The sequence below is a fragment of the Chinchilla lanigera genome, unplaced genomic scaffold (genome assembly GCF_000276665.1).
Source record: "Chinchilla lanigera isolate Chin_1 unplaced genomic scaffold, ChiLan1.0 scaffold00011, whole genome shotgun sequence".
In the NCBI taxonomy this organism is placed as follows: domain Eukaryota; kingdom Metazoa; phylum Chordata; class Mammalia; order Rodentia; family Chinchillidae; genus Chinchilla; species Chinchilla lanigera.
Window position 1 is genome coordinate 3737470 of NW_004955412.1, and position 22277 is coordinate 3759746.

The 22277-nt window shown below is 37.0% G+C and overlaps 1 protein-coding gene across 1 annotated transcript in view; it reads left to right on the forward strand.

Moving 5' to 3' along the window:
* The window catches only part of Cntn5 (contactin 5), a 1017390-nt gene that overhangs the window by 632375 nt on the left and 362738 nt on the right, over positions 1-22277 (forward strand). The window contains exon 8 of the mRNA XM_005377960.1: positions 13154-13249. Within this exon, the coding sequence (XP_005378017.1) occupies positions 13154-13249 (96 nt within the window). The remainder of the gene's footprint in view (positions 1-13153; positions 13250-22277) is intronic.

The following is a 22277-nucleotide window of genomic DNA, read 5'->3' on the forward strand; positions in this document are numbered from 1 at the left end:
TAAAACCTGCTTTATTAGAGCCCTAAAAAAGAAAAAAGTCTAGAGATGATGTTGACATGCATTCCTGGTATACTGTCTTGTTTCCTCAAAAGCTGAAGTGTTGATGTTACTGTAACAGTATGTTGACTTAGACGACACCCAAGAGCACAGACTCTTGTTAAGAAGATCAGCGAGCTGCCTGATGAGCCTGAGGTGCTGGTGACCGTTGGCAGGGTACCAGTGAGGAAACACCTGGGCATCATGAGGAGGAGCAGGAATATGCCTAGTTCTACTTTTGTTTGTTTGTTTGTTTGTTTGTTTTTCTGGTACCGGGGATCGCCTGCAGGGCAGGCGCTGTGCCCCTGAACTAAATCCCCAGCTCCGCCTAATTCTACTTCCGATGTCAAAACCGGAAGCTGAATCACACTCGGACTATGATTCATTCCTGGCAGTAAGCTGTGAACAGTGAGCAGCATCCCAGGAAAGAAAACCCGAGGCAAAAGTCAGACGATGTAAAGGAAGGAAGCGTCTGATAAAACGGTATTTTTAGTGCTCCCCAAACCCACAACGCTCCGTGATGAGGAATTACTCGAGTCAGGTGGACCTGAGATTGGATGCTACCTACGTCGTATATTATTGTGACCTAGGACAAGTTTAATTTCTATAACTTTGAGGTATACAGTGTATTGAATGAGGGAGATACCTACATCATGGAGCTATTGAAAGGATAACTTTTGTGAAATGTTTAGCATGGTCATTGACAAAATAAGCGTTCGGTATAATGAGCTGTCATCATCATCTTTATCACTGTCGTCACTGTGAGTATTCATCAACTGGTTTCAAAAGTAGGAAGGAGTGCGTTTAAAAGCATAGGAAACAGGCAAAATGGAACTTGTAGTCAGACAAAGACATGCGCTCTGAATCTACACATATAAGCATTAATAAAACCTGCATTATTAGAACCCTAAAAAAGGGAAAAACTTAGACTAGAGATGCTAGCATATATTCCTGGTATACTGTTTTGTTTCCTCCAAAGTAGATGTATACAGAGAGAAAGAGAGATAATTATGAAAGTAAAAATACACTGTTTGGTAAAATATTGACATAGAATTTGAAATACTCTTCTTGAAATCTGTTGTTATATTCCATTCCACAATTTTCCATTTCTGGCAATTTTTATTTATGCTGAAGATTGCAATTTTTGAATTTTTGCATGAAATTCATATATGTTACCTAGAAAAATTCAATGAACAAGAATTTGAAGAGAAAAAATTTTATTACGTTCCATCGTTATGGGAATTTCAAACATGGAACAGTAGGCATTTAAGGGTAACAAAAAATGTTCATCAAATTCAAAATATTATTTGGTATGTTGGCAAAAAATACTAGACATTCTTATGCCTCTGACATAATACTGAGGTTGCTTTTTGCAACCAAAAGTAATATCTCATTTAGTAATATTTTTTCAAATTATATTCTATTTTGGACTTACTCATTTTTTCAAACACAAACGCTACAACTAAAGATAACAATCGTATATATTCTTTCATATTCTTAGCCTTCCACATGATGTAGACTTTCATAACCAAATATTATTTTTCATCATTTATGGACAGAAAATAATATATTGTGTGTTCATCCCTTAATGTGCACATATAGAAATTTTGCAATGTTGAAGCATCACTGAAAACTGCAAATGATAAAAAACAAAATGATCAGCAACAAAGCTATATTGGATTATAGCCCCACACACAGAATCTATGTAAGTCCATATTGATAAGTAACTGGAAAAATTACATGAGTGAGAATGGAGCAATCTCTTGTTAAGAATTCTCAACAGAAGGAATATACATACATATATATACATATATATATATAAAATAGCTAAGATAATTGCACTACTAACTTCTATTATTTCATGGAAAGGAATGATTGGCTCTCATATTGTTTGATCAATCTTGCATGCCTATATCTGGTAATCTGAACAACTACTTTGAAGATAACAACATGCAATATAATAACCATTATTAATTTCCTATCATCTTGTTTTGAAATTTTGTACTGTTTTTCTTGTTTTTATCATTGTATTTTAAGAACTTAATGAAATAAAACAGTAAATCTCAGTTAAAAAGAAAGAAACATATCTCCCTGACACTTATTGTCATAACTCAAAAAAAAAAAAAAAGAATTCTGAATAGTTTATGAAGATATGCACTGTCAGGAAGGTGGGGTGAAACTTCCCACTGCATAAGCATGGGCTGTATTTAGGGACTTCCTGCCAAATAGCACAGTCCTGAGAAAGAAGAAATAATTACTTCTACAGAGGAGGGGCCTGAGAAACTATCTCAATCAGGGGGTCAAAATCAGTGTTCACATATCCTGAGAATCATATGTATCCTTGATGCTCTGTGATCAAAGAAACACATTACTTACACCATCCTCCTCCCCCAAACGTGTAACCACAGCCAGAGCATGGGAGAACATCAGCTCAGATGAATCCCATTTGAGGAACATTCAGCAAAATACCTCATCAGTACCCCCGTACGCTGTCAAGCTCATCACAAACGAGTCTAACATGACAGCAATGTAATGTGGTTTCCAAACGAGAACTTAGAGTATAGAAAGAACATTAGATCACAGCAGAAGAAGTCACAATAGACTGCTGAATTTAATTAACAAACTTTATAGACACCAGTTAATTAGTTGCAATGAAATCTACTAATGTAAGAAAATCATAGAGGCATCTGGGTGTGGGATCTTCAAAAATTTTCTTTCCTAGCTTCTCAAATTCCCTATAAGCCTCAAACTATTCTATAATTTGAAGTTATTTAACAAAAACAATGTGAGTGCTAAATTACAGTGTAGGGATTTACTGTCCCAAAGGGAAGAATGAAAAATTTGCAGCTGGCAGTTTTGGCAAAGGTTGTGTGTTGGTGAGAACCAAACACAAGAATATGAAAATCAATGACTGCAAAGTTTTGCCAAGAAAGCATCTGGACTTCAGATGCCTCGCAGGTAGAGAAGTCCCATGTTTACATGGCCTTATCTCCAGTATAAGCATGACACGCCACTGTGTCACTTTTCTGCCACAAATATATTTATATCAAGATAGTTTTTAATATATAAAAGTAGCAAATATTCTTAACTTGATTTTACTCTAAGTTAAATAAATCTGACAACCTCAAAAGAGGTTACTATTATGAACAAACAATAACTGGAGAATTCAGGCCATATCAAGAGAGATTTTAACTTATGTCCACTACGGCTGAAATGTAAGTTAAAAAAATTACCAACAATAGCGCTTACTTTGCTTGTTGATAGCATTGGATTAATATATTACTTTATACAACAGACATGTATTGAGCACCTACTGTATGGTAGAAAAGGTGCTAGAAAGACAGAATACAGTGATAACTACTAAAGAGCAAGAATTTTTCACAAGCTGATTGTCCATTGTTCTAGCAAAGTGTCATGATAAAGACATACAGAGAAACACGCAAATGTATCAGATTCTTTTTGATTTATAATAGTCTGAGTTGATTGTCCCCACTTAAATGACGGTATACTAGTATGTCCTTTAATGGTAAAATTAGCTGTTAATCCCTATCATTTGGTTTGAAACCCTGTATCACTTTTAATGTCCTTGCTTTGTTTCGTTTGTATTTTGCTATTGTTCTTTTATTCTCTATTCTTTTTAAAATAAAAAAAAAACAAAAAATAGTAAAATTAGCAACATTCTGTCTTTTCCTCCAAGTTGAGCTATCCAACTATGTGTGCGTGTGTGTGTGAGTGTATGTGTATGTAAACACACATACAAAATTTGGTAATCTGCTTGACTAGCATAAATAATGTGATTTTTTAAACTATGTATTGCCTTACAAGGTTTAATCATTTGGGACTAAGAATCAGGAGAGATAGCGTCCCTCTCTGTTTTGGAAGTCTGTATATCTACTCTCATTTCCTTGCCAGGGCTTTATCCAGAAGAGAGCAGCTGACATCCTAACGCCAGGCGCTGGCACCCTGTTATTAAGTGAGATAAAGACGCTTCTTTCTGCTACCGTTACTAAAGTGACAGTTTTACCTACCGTTTCTCTCTCCCACTTACTGTGTGATATGTAAGATTTCCGAGAGTCAAGATATAGTCCTCTTGGTGGTATATCTCACATTTCAAAGTGCTTCCTTCATCAGCACACTTCTCATTGTTTCCAAGACAAACTGTCTTTCTTATCTTCTAAAGGACTCGGGTTTCAGAACCAGCCACATCCATCACCAAAGTATCTGAGTTTAATTTCAGTGTTGTCAATGTCTGTTCAGTCTAGAAGACTTTGAAGTTGCCAGAGCCAGGCACGCTATGTGAATAACTTTGGTTTACCTGAAACTAAAGAAAATGAACTGTAAAGTTTCAAATTTTATACTGTTTTCTTTAGAAGCCTTGTATTTACACCTGCAAAAATATAACTGAAACTGAAAAAAGAATCCCCAGTACATTTTGACAAGTACTGGCAGCAGAAAAAGCATGAATTCACACCACTGGGATCAATAACTCTTGAAAACTGAGCATTCGTGTACAAAAACAACAGTAAAAAATAACTTTTTGTTAGCTATTCCCTGAAAATTCTTCCTAATGTTACTACTAAAATAGCAATAGATACATATAAAAACACAAACTCCAATGCTATTAAAATGTGGACATCCATTATCAAAGTGGGGAGACATTTATATGAAAAATAACGAATGTGCTTTTTGGATTTAAAGGTGCATAGATTTTACCTGGTGAAGTAGCAAGGTCCTGCTCATCACAAAATGTCGGAAGACGTGTTGCTCCTTCTCCACAGCATAACAGGAGGGTGGCAGCACTGCTGTGCAGTTGCTGAATCTTTTCTCTGCCTGTCCTCAAGTAGACAGTTTATAGGTAGGATCTCCTGTAGGTAGAAAAGGTAAAACATAGAGGTGGACCGAGGGGGGGAGGATATTGCACCTGAACTATATAGTCCCAGTGGAGAAACTGTACAGACTATTATAAACCCAGTAAGATCTACACATTCAGTTTCTTTTTGGATTTAAACAATCTGCCTCATTTTGTCTATGATAGTCACATCAGACATGTGATATTATGACAAAGTTAAAGAAATGTTTTCTATAATGAAGCAAAAGAAGAACTCAATAGGAAGGCTTCAAAAAATCACAAATAACGTGAAAAGTAAGATCAAGTGTGTCACCGAGACAATAAATGTAAACCTATTGAATGAATCTGTTAAATTCAAAGATGCAACTTTTAACAATTTTCCATATATATGTTTATATTTCCTGATACAAAAACACAAAACAGATTATACATTTAAAAAGTCCCAACAAAAAGATGGAGCAAATATAATTAAAAGTAATGTAAAACAAAGTACAAAAGGGTAAAAGTTGATTGGATACAGCAATAAATAACAGACGTGGTGCTGCAATTGTGAATCTTACTGGGGGCAGACAGTCATTTGGCAAGTAATTGAGCAAAGTTATTTAGACTTAAAACGAAGGTAAAGAGAGAAATATCCCTTACACATATATCATGAGAGAGTTGGTGTTTCCTCCACAATAAGGACGTGACATTTAAGCTACACTTGTACAAAGTGCGAAATGCCATATGGTGAGTGTGTAAGAGCATGCACTTGTGTGCAGGTGTGTGCGTGCCACGAGGTGCGCTGGCCAGGAGCAGCAGCGCTGCAGGCAGAGCAAGTGAGAGGGAAGGCTCTAAGGATTTAATCAAAACACAAAATGTAAAGGATGTGAACCTTTGTGAGAAAAATGGCAAAAAACCCACTATTTAAATTTTCATGATAATCTGGCAAGGTATGAGAAATAATTTATTACAAATTATGGAACATTTATTTTATATTATTTAGTATTTTAAGTTTGTATGAATAAAAAAATAACAGTAAGAAATCTACAGGCATCATATAGCCCAGAAATGTATACTTTAAATTTTATTTCCTTACTAAATGTTAAATGTCAGTGGATTAAAGTTACATACTTTAACATTGATAACATTTTAGTGAAATACAAGTTTGTAGTGAAACTTCTATTTTCATTACTTCTCTCTAATTTGGAATATCATAGTAAAAGAATATCTGTAGTATTTCTACTAAGGGGGGGAAATTGATACACCTTTAAAATTTCTTGTGTTATAACAATATTGATTTGAAATTATGATCAATTCAATAGAAGACTGAAATGAGAAAAATATAGGGTAAAACAATTTTTAAATGTGAAAAGGATTTTTTGAAAATATATTTCTGGAAAAAATTAAAATGCAAAAATTTTTAATTTTTAATAAAGAAGAATTATAAAATGAAGATACCATGATCATTGCACAAGGAAAAATACTATTCCTCAGAATGTCTTTAAGAAGCAAAATGAAAACAATAGTAATCTGAAGGGCAAATTCACTATTTTTCAATGTTTTGACCTTGGTGCAGATAAGTACTGAAAATAGAGTAGCTTTAATTTCTGTTAATTTTTAAAAGGAGTGACTGAGTTAATGAACTGGAAGCAGAGACTAGGTGCTCTATCGTCTTCCATTTTTGGCGAGCTAGTCCTGACAGCGTGGCGGGTCCTCCGAGGTGACTGAAAGAACCCCCATGCTTTTCCATTACCAGCAAATTCACTCTTGTTCTCACTGTATCTCCTCCTTCACTTCAATCCCGTCTCAAAACTTGCTGTGTTACTATATCTTTACGTTCACATTTTCTCTGTGGTGATTCAGAATGTGTTCACAGAAAATGAAAGAGTCAACTTAGGCTACAGTTCTTCAAGTCACATATCAGCACCTGGCTGCTAGGGTTATTAATGGATTCTTGCTTTGGGTGTTCTACAGAGGTAGAAAAATAATGCTTTAATATGGTCCCAAAGTTCCTATAAGATTTCTTCATTTTTTTCTTTCTTATCCAATGCTATATTTTAAATAGCTTCTGTGTGAGCTTACTAATTATTTTTCTATCCTGCTGTTGATGCCTTCTGTCAAGTTTTTAACTTTGCTGAGCATTTTTCACAATGAGAATTTGCTTTCTTGTTTCCACTTCTTGGTTGCATTTGTCTATGAGAACATTGAAGCATTTCTATAGGCTGTCTTCAAATGGATTGAGTTTACTTAAAACAGCTGTTTTAAATTCCCCGTTTGACACTTTTCCCACCGTGATTGCTGCCTGGTTAGTCTCTGGTACCTTATTCTGAGTCCCTAGTGAGGTCACAGCTTCCTGAGAAGTCTTGATGTTTGCTGGTGCTCAGCATGATGGAGACGTGGAAGGATCTCTCTCCTCCCGACCCACCTTTCCGGAATATCCGGATACATTTCTCATGTTCTCTCAGGGCAGGACACACTCCCCTGTTTCAGGGCTGCATGATCCCAGTGTAGATTGGGCGCCAGTCTGCTCTCGTGTGTTGTCGGTGTTTTAGCACTAGAGAGCAACCCAGGCCCAAGTTTGTCACCAATTCTGCACGGAAACATTGCTCAGCCCCAGAGGAGTGCAGAGACGACAGAGACAGAGAGAGACAGAGACGCCTGAGCCCTTCAGCCGCTCCTCGGGTCCACAGCACGACTTAACCTCCTCATCCGTATTTATCAGCTGTGCTCAGACCTGGGCAGAGTCACCATGCCTGAACCAGCCCTGGGCTCTTACGTCGTACCTGCGGCACCCGAAGCCGGCAGACAGTGTTACAACCTGACCCCACAGCTCGCCAAGATCAGCACATCGCAGGGCTGGGACCAAGGCCCACACCGCTACAGGCTGCCTTGCACTGAACTGGACTCGGGGCCGCAGGCTGCTGCAACCAGCCAGGGCAGGCAGGTCTCGGGGTGAGAGCTTTTGTGGTCCTCCCAGTGTTTGGTTTACTAGCCCCGTTTCCACTGAAGAAGAAAGCTTTGTGCTCTCTTCCCAGTCATAACCCAGTGAGCAGGGCCTCACACCACACTGCCGCCCACGCTGGGATGTTGATGAGCGCTTGGGCTGGTGCTCACGGGGCGCACCTTTGTCCCACAGCGGCCAGGTCCTGCTGAGGCTGGACTGCGTGGAGCCTTTCTTTGCATCAAGCTCTGACGTAGGCCAGAACGTGGGTCTTCACGCTGCAGCGTCGTACATCATGCTACAGCAAGTTCTGGAGTCCTGTCTCTGAGCGCTGGCTTAGCAATGGCCGAGCTGACTGAGGTTACGGGGCCGGTGGTACAGGCAGTCCCTTGGACATCAAGGCTGGTAATAAATTGTGTCCCACTTGAGTATCATAGCGGCAGCGGCCTATACGTTCTCGGGAGGAGGATGACTTTATCCCAGTTCGTTCCAAGGCTGGAAGGGTTAGAGTGGAAATTTGTATCTATCGTACAAGTACGCAGATCTCCGCCTGCTGCTGGAGCCATCTGGAGACTCCACCTGTGATTTCTAGCCAGTGAGTGGGGCCTTCAGATTCTACTACAGGCTGGGGCTCCTTGGTGGCAGGCTGGACAATAGAAGCTCAGACAAAGCCCTGCGCTAGCTTTCACATCGCACCCCTCGGAAGGTGGAGGCTTGTTCCTTTCTCCTTGCTTGACAGACCAAGATTGGAGGGAGGGGTGGTGGAGGCTGAGTCTTCTCAGCCTGGCCTCAGGGAGTTCCAGAGGACCCCTGTTGTGCTTTGACCAACCCTGAGTTTTACAGAGGCGGGTGTCTGGGTTACTTTCCATTCCATTATCCTCAGTATCTGCAAATGAAAGGAGGAGAGGTTTACTTTGGCTTACAGTCTGTAGTGGTTTCAGGCCAGAGTCAGCAGGCCCCAAGGGAGGACTGTCTGGAAGAGGCGGGTGGTCGCAGCATGGTGTCCAAGAAGCAGAGAGGGTCAAGGGAGAGCCAGGGGTTGAGACAAGCTGTGACCAGTCCCCTCTGAGCAGGCCTCACCTCCCAGTGGTGATAGCCAGCCACAGCCCGGAACCAACTCAGCTCCCCATAGCTCTGTCTATTACCTTGTGAGGCTCTCGGGGGCGTCTAGAAAGGAACACAAACAGCTGGCCTGGCCTTGAGTTTCAGGTCCAAGGCGTGCACCTCATTTTCTCTGCCGCCCCCCGCGGGCGGTGTTTCTCTTCAGGCCAGGCTGCTTGGAGTTGGGAGGAATGACAAGGGCAAGTCACAGTGCTGTGATTTTGGAAAATAAAACTAGTCCTGTAAGATTTGCAAAATATCTTGACATGTAGACACTTCCAAAGTAATATTCCTTGAGGGGGGCTGGGGATTTAGCTCAGCGGCAAAAGCGCCTGCCTGGCAAGGGCAAGGTCGTGAGTTTGGTTCCCGGTACCGGAGAAAAACTAAAACAAAAACAAAAACAAAAAAATATTCCTCAAGTGTACGTAAACAGTCGACAGATTTATCCATACTCACTTGCACAACTCAGGACAAATTAGGCAGAAATTTCATTTTAATCAAGGTTGAATTTGTGCCAAGGGAATAAAGTGGGGTAAGAAGTCATGGTTGTCAGCAAAGAAATAATCATTTAATGAACCATTGCAAAACGTAAAACAGATAAAGAAGGCACTTAGGCCTGAAAACTTGAGAGTGAAATTTCTGTGAGTGAGAGGAAGTGACGTGAGCAGCTTGGTGGTCTCACCGAATGCCACCCTTTCTCATCTCTGTAGATCTGTAATGTTCACAAAGAAAGTGCTTTTTCTCTTGTTTGTGTTCTATACATTTTTCTCCAGTACTCAGGTATATAATCTTCTGAGACTTTAGTAACTAAAGATTGACCTGGATTTGGCAAAATGTATTTAAAAATTCTGAGTTTAGAGGTAAGCAAGTAAAGATTATTTATGTACTTGCTAATGTAGAAGGGAGAAACTGATTCAAATGACAAAAGAAGTTCAGGGTTCACGTCAGATAAACACATTTACATGCAATGTTCACAAGCTTTTTGTAACACAATATGCAAAAAAATAACCCTATGATCAAAATCATTTTTATCACATACTGTGCACAATTTATCTTTTTCCAAAAGCAGTTATAATTTACTCTCACTTATGATGTGGTTAAAAGTGTTTGCTTCGAGGCAAACATAAGTTGGTCTGCTTTGGTTTGTCTGTGTAATCCATGCTGAATGATTCGTGTCTGATAACATGTGAACAAGAATGGAAAGCCATAGCCAGAGCTTCCCCATCTGACCTGTTATTTACAACCAGGGGAGAACACGGGACGGAATTCCATTACACGTTGTCATTACTTCTCACAGATTTAGCTCACCATATCTCCGTATCTTAATTCAATTCTTATCTTAATATATTAGAGTGTATTTTTGAGAAACTTATAATAAGCTCACCTGATTTACCAGAGAAGTTTTATGAAATACAGAATATTTTAAAAGCTTATAGAATATGCCATTCATAGGCTATTTGTAACAAATACTTGAATACAGCTTTATTTGATGCAGCAAAATAGAAAAATGTTTAAGGAAATAATTTCATTGAGTGAAAACACTCCAAACTGACAATAACAGAATAACATTAATTTTAAAATGGATAAGAGTGGAAAAAAATCACACAAAAAGACCTTGCTAGTTCCAAAACTGAATTACTCATCTTAAAGGCTCAGATCCTTCCTGGCCCTGGTGTCCACTGAGCTATTTCTAAGGTCCCTAAAGATTGTTTTCCAAAGGACCTGCTTTCTGTCCATGAGATACAGACAGACAGTGTGTTCCCATTTTACTTAATCTATATTCCATCTCCATACCAACCGAGCTATTTCTCACATAAATCGTTCTGCCTTAGATCAGTTAAAATCTTGCCTGACACAAAGACCACATTTACCTTACGTAGAATACTGTTACCACTTTACTTTTTTCAGGAAGGTATTAAGTGAGAAAACTATACTCTTGATGAAAGTGTAAACATCTGTTATTTCTCTGTATGGCTTTATTTAAGAAAGAAGGTCTACTTTTAATTGGAATATACCCATTTATTCTTGTATCTTGATGTTACAGGTACTAGGAAATAATGACAGAGAATTCCATGAGCAAGTCTTGCATTATATTAACAGCTGATACAAGCTAAAGCAATTATAGCTGCTGTGATCTTTTGAGTCATTATGATCTCTAAACACAATTCAGTTCATAATTATTTCACTATTTTCTTTTCAATGCATGTACAATTTCTAAGCAGTGTTTTTACTTCAATGGCTCAGAAGTGGATAGTGATGTGGGATTGCTTTCTATTAAAACACTCTTTTAAATACAATGGGTTCATTTGAAATGTCATAATATGAATAATATAAACTTATAATAAATATGCTTAAAACATATTTTAGCAGTGATTTAAGACATTTAGTTAAAATCAATATTTAATTACCTTCCCAGAATTTGTAAATTCAGTGAGGAACAGAAGCACATAACTATTTAACCCCTAAAGAGTTATCTAAGCCCTGTAGGATACAGTACCTCAGTGTATGATTCCTGTGTTGGATTTCTAAAAGTGGAGTCAATGGAAGTCTAACTAGAAAACTATCTTTTATTTTCATGTTGTAATCACCTCCTGGGATAGGTAAAGCCTAAAATTCAATGTTGATGAATTTGAATTTGAACATCGTATATGTTTGTTTGATTCAGACTCAAAATTATATATGTTTTATTACCCTTTCCTTATAAAGTGCAAAAAAGAGGCTAACATAGTGTTTAGCAATAGAGATCAAAGGAGTGCTCTTTTTGAAACACGTACATTATAAAATGAACGAGCTTGATTTTTACTATATAAATTAGAATGTAGGGTTTTTAAATAACATCACTCCAACCCCCTAGAAGAGTTAGAACTGATGTTCTCATTTGTGGGCTAATTTGTAAGAAGCTTATCTATTTACCATGAAATGTAGAATTATTTATAAAGTCATAAAACATTTCTCAATGACTACTTTTCTGACATGTATTTCATACCCTGTCTTTACTGTTTGTCTCCCGTGAGTGTGGTTACATTTAAGAACTGATTATAAATTTAACAAATAAGTAAATTGTTTCCAGTCTCTCAAAAACAATAATGTAGGGTATACCTTTTAAGATATTTAAGAATGGGAATTTGTCCCCTTCTTATGCCATCCAGTTTATTTTCTTAATTTATCCCATCATTTGTCAGATTAATAAACATTAAAGTTGAGGCTATAACATTATTATTTTAGCATGAAATAATTAAACGATTCAAAAAATATCTCAAAATAGCACATAATGAAAGGAATAGCAAAATATTTTCAAGAAGCATTTTTCACCATGGAACATGAATTTGCAGACCTGGAATTCTGGGACATTGTTTGTTTATAAAAATATTGGACTCAATATCTGCAAGAATCCTGCCTTTCATGAAGCTAGCCAAAGAGAAAGGAAAGGGCATATGTCCTGAATTATGAGCAGATTAATGAGCAATCACAGAAACATATATAAAGTCATACATCATCTCCTGCTGGGCCAGCTTCTCTTTAAGAATATCTTTTCAAATTGTGCAAATGTAACAATGTAAGGGTAGGCAGTTGAATTCAATGCTACAATCCTTCATTCATGTAAGTACTTTCATAGCTGCAATACTCCCAGACTCATCAAAATGGATGAGGTATAATTAACGTGTAGAGTCCATTTTAGGCTTCCATAAAGTGAAAGTAACATGGCTTTCTCATTCGTATTTTTAGAAAAAGAATATGTCATGTCCTCCTTGTACTCTGTTAGAACATGTAAGTCTCTCTAATTCGGTGAATTCATTCTTGGTTTTTGCACACTATTCTTAGCATGAAAAATAACTAGATAGCAGCTTGGACAGCACTCCCACTAACCACTTCTTTTCTTTTCTCACTATGAGTGGGTGAGTTTTATTGGAAGAAAGATCAATAAGTAGGAGACATTATTAAGAAATTAAATAATACTTAGTGTTAAAAATGGTGTACCATCTCGGTTTTTCCCCCCTTTGGCAACTTGTATGCACTGTAAATATAAAGGAATCGAATCTTTGGATGACTGCTGTGCATTCACTGAACTTGTGATATCTAAAACTGGGTGATACACATGCATTGGAGAGGCGCTCCTACCCCTGCCAAATAAATAAAACGAAACCTTGCTAGGAGGCTGATAGAAAATTAAATACGATTTGAAATAATGGTAATTCTTTAAGTTGCTTTCTGCCTTGCATCTGAATGCTGTGTTATGTTGACAGATCTGGGAAATTTTAGTGGCCGGACGAGAAGCGCAGTCTCTGTGAGGGAAGGCCAGGGGGTTGTTCTGATGTGCTCTCCTCCGCCTCATTCACCAGGTACAGTAGGACCCCTTCTCTGTTGCTGTGCTCGCTTTGCTATGTGTTCATGCGTGTAGACGGCGCCCCGAGAGGGGAGCACTCTGGGTGGAATGTGCATGGTTTTCTTGATATGGATTGTAGTACCGGGTGAGTAACTAGAGATGGTGAACTCTGGGTAGCTCTGGATGGAGACTGAGCTCTTATGATAAGATGGTTCTGTCACCACCCAGCTAGTGATTGTCACGGTTATGTATTTGCCTGTCCTCGCTGAGAAATATATGCCTAGAGTGTAAGGGAGGCAATGAACTAAAAGAACGATAACTTGCGAAATTGCTGGGAGTGTCAGAGCTGAGTAAACTGAATACTAATGTGCATCTTGTTACAGAAGAGACGGTGGGTCCTCAGATGTCTACAGTGTTCTTTAGCATGCTGGAACAAAAACTACTAAGAAATATTCTTTGTGTTTCTAAAAAACTATGCTTTACTGAGCACTCTTTGTTTTGTACTTGAGATTTTGCTTGTAAAACTCAGGGAAATAGGTAAGTACTTTATGAGGTTTAGGAAACAGAATAGCAAGTAATACTCGACTATATATGTCCTTTGGCCAACTCACATTCAATTATGTTCATTTTGTGTTAAGTTCTACAATTTGAGGAGTGCCTGTTTGTATTTCAGCATGGTTTTTTTATAATGCAATTTAAGATTAACTGGCACTAATTAATATGAGGAGGGGAGAGGGAGGGAGAACGTACGAGTATGTTCTTACAACATTCTCCTATGAAGCCCTTAGCTGACCACTGGAGACAGAATTCAGGGTCTTGTCTCATTTTCTGTCACTTACTGGGCTTCTGTCTTTGTTTTCAGCTTAGTAATAGAGCCCATTCAGATTTTAGCATAGATCATTTTTAGCAAAAATAACAGAAGAATCTACATCAATTTTAAGGTTTCTCATTTTCCTCTGAACCTCTTTTGAATTTTTTAAAATTGAAAATAGATTACATTACATTTGAAAAGGGAAATATTTTTGAAGCTGTTTTGCTTTGCATTTCATAGAAACCAGGCTTGGTGGCTCACGCCTGTAATCTCCGTACTTGAGAGGCTGAGGCAAGAGGGTCAGTATTGCTCAAGGCCAGCCTGGGCTACACACTGCGACTCTTTCTCAAAATCCATAAAAAGAAAAATTCCTGTGAAATCAGAGCTAGGAATAGTTTGAGAGTTATACCACCTGACACCTATATGTTAGTCATTCCGATCTGTCTGTGAGCAGCTTGGGAAATTTACAGTAGACACATATAATCTCACCTGCGTCTAAATTGGATTGATTTTCTTTCAAGATGACATGAATTGTAATGTTTTAATGAATAAGGCAACAATTGATAACAAGCTCAGAGAAATCCTATAGCATGAATATAAATTGTTATCAATATTGGTTGGTAGGCAGGTGTGGTCTGAAGAGTAATTTTGAATGAATAATTGTTAGAGGAGGAGGGGGCGGGGAAAACAATGGGATTTACAGAGGATGGACAAATTCTTTATGACTGACAGGAGTCAAGACATGAAATGACTAAAAAAAGCAAGTTTTTCTCAGATACAGTCTACACTGCGTGTTGTTCAAACATGTATTTTAACAGACAGTGAAGTGGGAGGAGATGACGTAGAACGCAAAACTGTGAGATTGCACACAGATAAATTACCTCATTGGCAGAGAAATCCACACGGGGTTTTCCTCTGGGAAGAATACTGTGATGGATTGCGTGTGCAATAAAACAAATTGAGATAAAGATATGTACTAAGTATTTATTAAATAAACAATACGATATCTGGCTTTCTTCGAATCGTACCTTTTCAGCGTACTGTTTACTGACTTCCCATTTGGATTTTTGCTGAACAGGTGCATTCTATTTCCTCTCCTTCAGTCTAGTCCGTAATACTGATGACTTTACATATGTCATATAAAGTTACTTATTTGTTCATTTTTAAATTATCTCCAATTAGAATATAAATTGCATTACTAGAGAAAATTTGTAGATTTTGCTCACAGATAAGTCCTGGTGCCTTAGAAAGTGCTTGGTGCAGAGGAGGAGCTTGGGAAGTTTTGGTCGAATTTATGCATAATACAGGAAGTAAATGGAAGTCAGTCAAGATTTCAGCCAATAGACAACCATCAGTAACTTTGAAAGACATATCATAAATAACAGGGAAAACAGATCAGTTACATACTAAGAAACATTTCTTATCTTTTACATTTTTATCATAATTATTTTGTCAATGACTATAACTATAAAACAGAAAAAAATGAAATTTTGTTCATGTCATCAAAATAGAAGAATAAAATGTAACACTTTATATGTTTTCCAGAGTAACAACTGAAACTGGCAGGATTAAAACTTGTTAGTCGAGATCACTGAGAGATCACTGGTGACTTAATTCTAGCGCTTTGCTTCTTTAATTGAAAGGGAACTCTGAAAACATCTTGGGCAAGTCTAGCATAAATGCTCAGTAAAGAGCCAGTGTCAGTGAGGAAAGCAGGCACGAGGGGTGAAACTCAGATCTGGAAGTTATTAATTATGAGCTCAGCAATGTCTTTGCTTTCATTCAGTGAAATAAAATATTGTGAAATTAGCCAGTGATCCGATGCATGCTAGAAATCTCAGAGGTACATTTCTATCTCATCCATAGAGTCATGCTGCAGATTATAATAGCCTAATGGTTAGTTGATACTTGAAATTATTTTGTCTTTTACTCTTAATTTTCTTTCTTTCTTAAAAACTAAAATCATATTAGTTCACTATTTTATTTATCAGAATTTTATTAGATCCAGGATCTGAACCAAAAATTTAGTAACCTTTTGACCTCTCACAGCTCTCATATCTGCTTATTCAGGGTATGAAACTTTCCAGGTACAATTCATATTCACACTCAGGAGGTATTTGTTAAACGCATGGGAGATAGCTGATTGAATGTGCTAATTCTAATAGAGTTTTAGATAGCTACTGTCAGCCTTTTAGTACAAGTTTATTCTAACCTGTGTATATGAAAGATATTTGGCCAACTAACATCGCACTCAAGTATTACTGTTTCAAATTACAGCAGCTACTATGATTCAGTGGTAGCTATATGAAATGATAAAACAGCTTATACATCAGAGAAGATTAAATAATATTCAGAAATTACCAGAAGATCTATTTTATTATTACCTCAAATAGATATGCTATGCACATTTTTCTCTGACTAAAAACAAAAGTTAGAACTAACTTATTTGCCAAATTTCCCTTTCCACATCCAGAGAGATCCATATTAATCCCTGTGGGTAGCATACGTGAGTGAAAACAACTTGTTTGGATTCAGAGGTGGTTATTCATCTACCAAAAAGTAGATGTCTTTTTCATAACTGTTAAACATATTTATCCAAAATGATTCTTGGATACTGTAAAACACTTCTGTCAGTTTAATAATTTGGAAATTCAAGGTTGTATTACAAATAAAAGTTCTGTGAGGATGTAGAATTAATCCTCATAAAATGTCATCACATGTGAAATTATTTTATGGTTCAGTGCCTATTGCCAGTTATTTCTAAGTAAAAAAGTCAATAATTATAGTTGTACTTCAAATCTATTTTGGATTTATTATGTACAGAAACATTCAGCAGATACATTCAGTGGAATTTACAATTCCTGAGCAAAGTGTAAAAATAAAAATAAAATATATGAATATACCACTTTATAGTAAAATAATCATATAATCCCTATAAAATATCTAAGTCTCAGAAAGATTAATACAGCATTTTTAATAATGAAATTATCAACTTCTCAAGAACAAAATGTAGTTAACAGCATCAAATATTTTAGTTATTCATTCAAATATTGCTGAATTTTTAATAGATAAGTGCTTCATTTTTAACAAATAATTTAGATCACATCTATTTCTACCATATTATTTTGCATTAGTTACTATACATTTTTATAATTCATTTGCCCACTTTTTACTTGTATTCCTTTTTTTTTTTATTTAATGAACGGTTTTGACTGTATTTTGACCTTTTTTCATTTCATAATTAATTTTCCCATTATCTTAAATTTTATGTGAAATTCCAAATATGCCTACTTACTTTCATTTTAGATGTGATTGCTCGTAGTGATTGATTAATCACCATTCATTAATCAAACAGAACCTGAAGACAAAGAGGACTCAAGTTTCAGGTTCAAAAACTGTTCTCTGTTAATTAAGAAATAAAGAAGTTGTTTCAGGAAGATATTAGTTGAACTGTAGATACAGTAAATCTACCATACCTATCTGCGTGTACCAGAGAAAAGTGGGTATGTGCTGGTAAGGAAACAAAACTTCAAGCATAATTACCACACTGGACAAAGGTGCAGTTGTAAGATTGCTGTGTAAGAAGAATAATCACCATAGGCAGGTTACACTGTCTTTCTTTTTTTCTTTTTTTTTTTTTTGGTTTTGGTTTTTCTCCTGTACCGAGAATCGAACTCACGACGTTGTGCTTGCCAGGCAAGCACTGTGCCGCTGAGCTAAATCCCCAGCCCCCTACACTGTCTTTCTAACTCAGTGGTCAGTGCAGATTCTTAGGCAACTGGAACACAAGGGTTCCGTTGTTCTGGGGGAAGTAAGGAACTTGTACATGTGCTGAAGAAAAAGTCAGCAGAATGATTGTTTAGCATTTCTCGTATTTGAAGAAAACTCTAACAGATCCCGAACAAGGAATAAAAGATCAAAACACAGCATCTTGGGGCCTCACTTGGCCCCAACAAAACTTACCATCGGTAGGAGAAATCAGAGTGCATAAAGTCACTTGTAACCAGAAAAGGGCATTAAAATCAAAAGAATTGTTTTAAATGTTTTGTCATTTTCTTTATTTTAATGCCTACACTCCTGGTTCTCAATTGGACTGCCCAGAATGATTTTGCCTTCAAGACAATTTGAAGTTATTTGAGAAGGAGTCAAGGTAAAATAAATTTTCAGCCCTTGATGCACAATACATGACGTTCTATAAATGCAAAACCATAGCCAGCTTCAGCTTCTCTCCCACCTGGTTTCTAGCTCCAGCAGGTCCCCTGCCACCACTCCCCCTCAGTCACAGACTCCTACAGCCCTTGTGGAGAAATCTAGAAGTGAAAGTATATGGGCTCAGGAGCAGGTGATAAACCCAGGAAAACTGGCTAAGTAGAAAACAATAAGGAACGTGAGATTTATAAAACAGCTGTGTTTTATTTCTACTTGTATGTTCACAACCATCATATATAGCTAATGGTACACAGCTGCACTCAAAAATAACCCAAAGCAAAACTCTGGACCCAGAGCAAATGTAAGAGCATGATGCATTGGACCTTCCCTTTAACAGTGCTTCCTTGTGAACTAATATATTATAATTTGACTCAGTTCAGAAACTAATATAATTAACCAGATATGGTGGTGCACACCTGTAATTCCAGCACTCTGGGAGGCTGAAGCAGGAGGATTGCAACTTCATCCCAGCATAGGCAACTTAGTGAATTTGGAGAACCTGTCTCAAAATTAATAAATAAACAATGACCAGGGATGCATCTCAGAGCAAGCAAAACAAAACACAGCAATGGACAGTGGGTGGCTGAGAGTCTTGACTCTGTCCTTTGTGCTAAGCATAGCAACTCTGCATCCCGCCAGCCCTGAGAATCCCTATAGGTAAAGTACTGGTTACAGGAGGCCAAGGCAAACCTTCTGTTCTTGTGTCTGAGCTGTAGCACTTCAGCTGAACATTTCCTGTGAAGTAAAAATATTTGTTTTCCTTTAGATTCAAAATATTTTGACTTTAACCTAATTTAAAGCAGGTAGACCGGTTCACCAGAACGAATTCCACTGTGGAAACAGATGGTATACAAGTCACAACAAACCCAGAGAAGACAAGCGATAGCTCTGTAAACATTAGATGAAAGAACACTAGATCGCGTCTGCCTCTGAGTAGTTACCCTGTACCACGATACTCCGCCTGGGATTTGCGTTCAGTCACGGAGTTTCGTCCTGGCTTTGCTACTTATTACTGGTTTTGTTTATTAAATTAAGCTTTATCTTACCTCTAAAGGGAATAATAAAAGCTCCATCACTGGATTGTGGTTAGAATTGAGAGATCGTTTATATCGGGCACTCGGCCCAATACTCTGAGGAAAGTAAACATTAAATTCAATTTGGTCGTGAAGATTTAGTCTCTCAGACTCCTTTAAAAATGCAAATGCTTCTGAGAAAGGTGATGCCTTAATCGTTATCTGCTAACTCTCATTACTAGATAGCAGCGGACTTGTTGACAGGAAGTTGACAATCAAGTTATGCGAAGGTGAGTGAGAGTTGGAAATGAGGATTGACGCGTTTGAGACGAGGAGAGTGTGAAGCAGAAGGAAAGTGATCCGTGACAGGGAAGTAAAAGGGCGCCGGATAGCGCCGCGAACTTTAGGGAACTCATGATCCCAGGGTCTTTAGTACCTCAAGCTACTCCCTTGTAAACAAGCCTATATAATTTGGAAACCAAAATTTCAGGATGTGCAAACAAAATATTTTGCTGATACTTTTCATTGAAAATGAATATTTAGTTATAAAATTTGTCTCAACTTAAAAGGATACAATAATTACAACTATAAAACTATCTAAGAAAAGGTTTTGTCCTTCGCAATATCGAGATGGCATGACACCTTGTGCCTTGGAGTCAGGTTTTGTTTTTTTTGTTTTTTTGGTTTTTCTCCGGTACCAGGAACCAAACTCACGACCTTGCGCTTGCCAGGCAAGCGCTTTTGCCGCTGAGCTAAATCCCCAGCCCCCAGGTTTTGTTCTGAGATCACATAAATGGCCCTTTATTAACATCATGAATCCACAACTTTTGTAGGTTTGTCATTTTATCATGTAATACACTATAATGCTCTCATATGTTATAAATAATTGACTAAAGAGAGAAAGACATCTTCAGATAAGAAAGATTCTATCGAATGTATTTATGTGGGGATTAATTTTACATTAGCTTGCCATTATTATGTGACTTTTTCTTCCCTTAAAAAAATCTTGTAATTGCAAGAACTTTAGTTACATTATTTAAACATAAAAAACTCTAACTTTTAGTTTTGTCTGGAGTCAGCCATCTCATCAGGAAAAAGAAAGAAAACAAATTTTTCACATTTTCGATATGCTGTCTTATTTCATTTTGAGCCCTGCTTTCTACGTTTGCTATTATTACTTCCATGTTATTACTGGGGTATTGAACCTCAAAGAGCACTTTCCCTGGACTTCCACAGCTAGTGGAGATTCAAGCCTGTGTGAACCCTTTTTTTTTTTAAGGCAGCGTCTCACTGTGTAGCAGAGGATGGCCTTGAACTCATGGCAATCCTCCTGCCTCAGCCTCCTAAATGCTAGGATTATAGGTGTGCACCACCATGCCCAGCATGAATCCAATTCTTGTGTCCCTTTTATGATATTATGTGGACTTTCTATGCATCATTTTAAAATGTTATTGAAAATCCATATTTTGTGAATATCTAGGCCAGTGGTCAATATATTCATTATAACAATTCAAATAAATTAGGATTGAGTTGACCAAATTGCTAAGTAAATGAAACATTCGTCACTGCCAACATTTACACACAGAGAAAATAAAACGATTTGAAACATAGTACAATTACCGTTTTTTTTCTTCTCAGATTGGTTTAAAATTTCAGCATAGAGTAACTCTGGTTTATCCAATGAGCTTTGATTGTTTAATTAGATCTATTTCTGACTCCTTAATATTGCTATTTCTCCCTTTTTTGAGAAATACTTAACAAAGAAAATTGGGAAATATTGGGTAAGGAAAACAAGCTATTTTGTTCTTTAGTTATTGCAGCACATAAACTGGAATAACTAATATTTTCTTGTTGTGTTGGCATAAATCTCTCCTTTAGCCCAGGTGGTTGCAGGTGGGATAAAATCTAGCTTTGTTAGGTTGAAATAATGAGCTAATAAATGAAGTAGCTTCACATTTTCTAGAACTATTGAATATTTTTATAATATGATGCGTGAGACTAAAGCAGTCATATTTTCTCACTAACTTTGACCCAACAAGGGAAAGTGCTAAAAAATACCATACTTAGTGGAGTCAGCAGATTAAATGCAAATCCTTAGCATTCTATTTGCTAAAACATTCTTTAGAAGGAAAGTATTAAAACTGAACTTCATATTCTACCCTTGAAGGATGGACGAGTAAAGAACTCTAAATTTATGTAAAACTTTAATATAGGATATGATATTATTTTTTCCAAATTTCTTCTCATGTAATCAAACAGTACAGTAGATACTGAACAGAAACAAAGTATAATCACATTGATTATGATGAACAGAGGACAAAGGAAGTAGCAGGTTCTGAAGTGTAACTGGCACCAAAAATAGTAAAATGAACGTGTCAAGAGCAACATGTTTTCGCTTTCCTCTTTGAGAAATCTTACTGCTATTTTCTGTATTGTATTTAGTTGATAGAAATGTCTAATCTTTTCAGCGGGCTTCCCATATGCTGTAACTTAGTCCCACGTACTGGAATTTAACCCACTTTTTATGGCATACCCCTTTAAAGAAGTAAAGTGTTAGCATTTCACTTTTGTGCTCTGATTCAACTTTGCCACTTACCCACAGTACAAGCTTGGAGAAAAAATACAGTATTTATTTACCATAATTCCTCATTTTCAAAATTATATATCTATGAAAAAAATTTATATACCTATGTATGTATAGATCTATAGCAATCAAAAACATTTAATGAGATTATATAGATAAAATTTTGCAATACTTGTTCCGTAATAAGTATTCTACAAGTTGGAACAATGACAGCCCCTCATATAATCTAACTATGATCAGCTAAATTAGAAGAGGTTTATCCCTCCAGACAACCTCACTCTCTCATTAGCTTTCCAAAGTGCCTGCAAAGCTTCTTCCCTTATCAGATCATATTATATACTTGACTGCATGGTAGTCATGCTTGGTATCTTATTTTTCCATCTTGATGTAGGCTACTGAGGCAGTTTGTGTCTTTGAATCTATTACA